Source organism: Triticum aestivum, chromosome 7A (genome assembly GCF_018294505.1).
Source record: "Triticum aestivum cultivar Chinese Spring chromosome 7A, IWGSC CS RefSeq v2.1, whole genome shotgun sequence".
NCBI classification, from domain to species: domain Eukaryota; kingdom Viridiplantae; phylum Streptophyta; class Magnoliopsida; order Poales; family Poaceae; genus Triticum; species Triticum aestivum.
Genome location: NC_057812.1, coordinates 672,313,270 through 672,316,458, shown reverse-complemented (window position 1 = coordinate 672,316,458; position 3,189 = coordinate 672,313,270). Strand labels below are relative to the sequence as shown.

The window sequence follows — 3,189 nt, the reverse complement described above, 5'->3', positions numbered from 1 at the left end:
TTGGATGGTTTTAAACTATGCCATGTCTTGTTTTGATGTTTGAAATATCACTATATTGTCCTCAAAATGAACATGTTGCAAAGCGGCGGCTCCTTGCGTGCGCTGTAGTTTAGCGCGTCTACCGAAGTGACGCCCGCGCAATTTTTTGCAGCGGCCACTGAAGCCAGTGCTCCGCGGCTCGCAAAAGCTGGCTATTCGGCGCTGTAAACGTTTTTTTAAGGCGTCGCGCGTTGCGCGACCGTTGAAGATGCTCTTAGATGACGTTTGTACTGCTTCCCGGATGGTTATCAAATAGAATAGACACTCTTCTCATAGAGGTCAAGAAAAAAAGATAAAAACCTTAGAAACATTGGGCAGGAAGAATAAAATGTTAGGTCGGGTGTGGTGGGAATTTTACTTTGTAAATGACTAAATGTCCTTTTCTCTTCTTTTCTTTTCGTTTTTTTCTCGAAAAGGCCCCATCTGAGCGAAACTTTCCTTTTTACAGTCACCTTCCACTCTCCCAGTCTCCCTACGTTACGTCAACGAGACTCGCCAGCGCAATACGTTACGTCAACGAGACTCGCCAGCGCAACTGCGGAAGTCCTTTTCTTCTTGCTTTACTCCCTCATCTCTGCTTGCAGCCTCTCCCTTCCCGCTGATCTCCCCTACAACAGCAGCCCTCGCCGTCTCGTCAGGACGCCGGGACAGCAGCCGAGAGCCGACCCCCCCTCGCCGTCTATTCCGTCGGCGCGACGCGTAAGCAAGGCCCCGCCCACATAGCAAAGCTGCGGGCCGCCTGACAAGCATGTCGCGACCGGGCGGGTTAACGTTCTTCTCCGGTGGCACGGTGAGTCGTCCTTGGCACAGGCTTTGCTCGTCGCTTGCTCTCAACGACGTGATGACTGATGATGGTGAGACGACGGCGGAAGTTTTTTTGTCCAAGTAAACTGTACTGATCCACAATAATCATTCCCACGCAGAAAAACATGATTTTCCCCGCAGAAGAAGCTTCACCCTTGGCCACAAACTTCAACCTCACACAAGTCCTGCGCTCGGTGCGGCTGCTCAAGATCGACGGCGTTAGCATGATGTCGGGCATCGGCAGCGACTATTGCTTCAAGTACAGATGGATTGTGGACGGGTATGAGTGGGAGATCCTTCTATATCCAAACCATAGATTAAAATAGCCCGCGAAATAGCCGCAATAGCTGCGCTATAGCTGTCCCGGAGCCTCGCCGCTACGCTATGGCAGCTGCCGCGAAATCCTCCACATATCCCTCTAAATGGCTCAAAAATCAGTAAAACCCTCCAGAAATCATCTCTCCGATCAGAAAAGTTTCCGCTATTTGCCGTTATTGCCCGCTATGGCCTCCGCTATAGCTGCTTGGAGAGGCCGCCGTGAAATCGTTTCTCCCGTGATTTTAATCTATGATCCAAACGTCGTGGACTCGAGGGGTTTGAGCACGTTCGTGGCGCTCCGTCTTATCTTTCTCAGTGAACCACCAGCCAGCGCTGTGAGGACGACTCTTCGCGCTTGCTTGGTTGATCAGAGAGGAGTGCCTAAGCCATCCCATGAAGTTTCTCAGAGAATAACATTCAAGAAGCCCCAAGATAGCTCAGAGAGAATTAAGCTAGAAGGATTGGGATATGTCAAGGATGACTCTTTTAGTGTGCAGTGCACCCTTGATGTTCTCAAGGAAATAGGAGAGGAAACGGCCCTTGAAGAACTGCATCTGCCATCGTCTGACTTGCACCTGCAATTGGCTCAACTCCTTCAGAGCGAGACAGGAGCTGACGTCACATTTCTCGTGTCCGGCGAATCTTTTTCTGCGCACAAGCTCATTGTCGCCGCAAGGTCCCCTGTCTTTATGGCCGAGTTTTTTGGAGACATGAAGGAGAAGTGCTCGCAATGTGTGGAGATCAAGGACATGGATGCTGAGGTGTTCAAGGCCCTGCTTCAGTTCATCTACACAGACACCATGCCAGAACTCAGACAGCGGGAGTGGGATGCGGAGGACGAGGCAGAGTATGAACAGCAGGAGGAGGCAGATGCAAAGGCGGCGACTGTGATGGCTCAGCATCTGCTTGCTGCTGCTGACAGGTATGGACTGGATAGGCTCAAGCACATATGTGCCGGTAAGCTCTCTAGTAGCATCAACGTGGACACGGCGGCAACAACTTTGGCTTTAGCCGAGCAGCACAATTGCCCAGAGCTCAAGACAAGATGTGTTCAGTTCATTATCAGAACTCCTGCCACTCTTGATGCTGTGTTGGCGACGGAGGGGTATAAGCACCTCGAGGCAAGCTGCCCTCTGGTGGTGATCGACCTTCTCAAGGCTGCGCATGGGAGAAAAATTTGAAGTGTATCTTGGCCAAGATTTGATGGTGCATAGTATTGTATCTGCTTGCACTTTCCAGGCATATTTGTCTAGTTCTACTTTATGCGGTTATGTCCATCGTTCAATGACATTAAGAAATTGCTTATGTACATATGCATATGTTGTTGCCAAAAAATTATATGTTGTGGGCAGAAAAAGTATATGTTGTGGCCAACTATTTCCAGTTCACTTCAACGTAATATTGTGCTAAACGGTCTACTGTGAGTTTGTGCTCGTCGATGGCAAGCATTGACAAGGTGGAGTTTAAGGCATGAGTTTGTGTAGACATGATTGTCTCATCTAGCTTCTGCCACACAAATGTTGTGTGTTTCACTCTGAGTATAATGGGGGTTTTGCCGCAAAAAAGAGAGTATAATGGGGGTTCTTATGAACACCTTGTCACTGAATTGGGAATAAAATTCAAAAAATCTCATCTATCACTGTTAGATACCAATGATATTAATCTCACTTCTGTATACTCCCTACATTTCAAAATATAGTGCGCCCGCGCTTCCCAAGGTCCAACTTTAACCATAAATTTAATCAACGAGACCAATTGCGGTGGGAGAAAAAATTATATAATTGAAAACTTCTTTCGAATACGAATTCACTGATATAATTTTTGCTCCCGGCGCAATTGGTCTTGCTAGTTAAATTTACGGTCAAAGTTGAAGCACGGGGATAGAGGAAGTACTACATTGTGGAATGGAGGGAGTATTATATAGGCCAATTGCCTAGAACTGAATGCCGCACCCTGATTCATGGGTTTTGATATTATTTCTGGAGATGTACATTCTGTGAGATTGAAGAGAGCTGGCAATTGTGGATG

The 3,189-nt window shown here is 47.9% G+C and overlaps 1 protein-coding gene across 1 annotated transcript; it reads left to right on the top strand.

The window, feature by feature from the left end:
• Window positions 1–606: 606 nt before the first annotated feature.
• On the top strand, window positions 607–2,498 carry LOC123149166 (BTB/POZ and MATH domain-containing protein 1-like). Its single transcript, XM_044568725.1, has 2 exons — window positions 607–829; window positions 963–2,498. Exon 2 carries the CDS (start codon window positions 1,266–1,268, stop codon window positions 2,340–2,342), a length of 1,077 nt encoding a protein of 358 aa, XP_044424660.1. The 5' UTR covers window positions 607–829; window positions 963–1,265; the 3' UTR covers window positions 2,343–2,498.
• The last annotated feature ends 691 nt before the right edge of the window (window positions 2,499–3,189 follow it).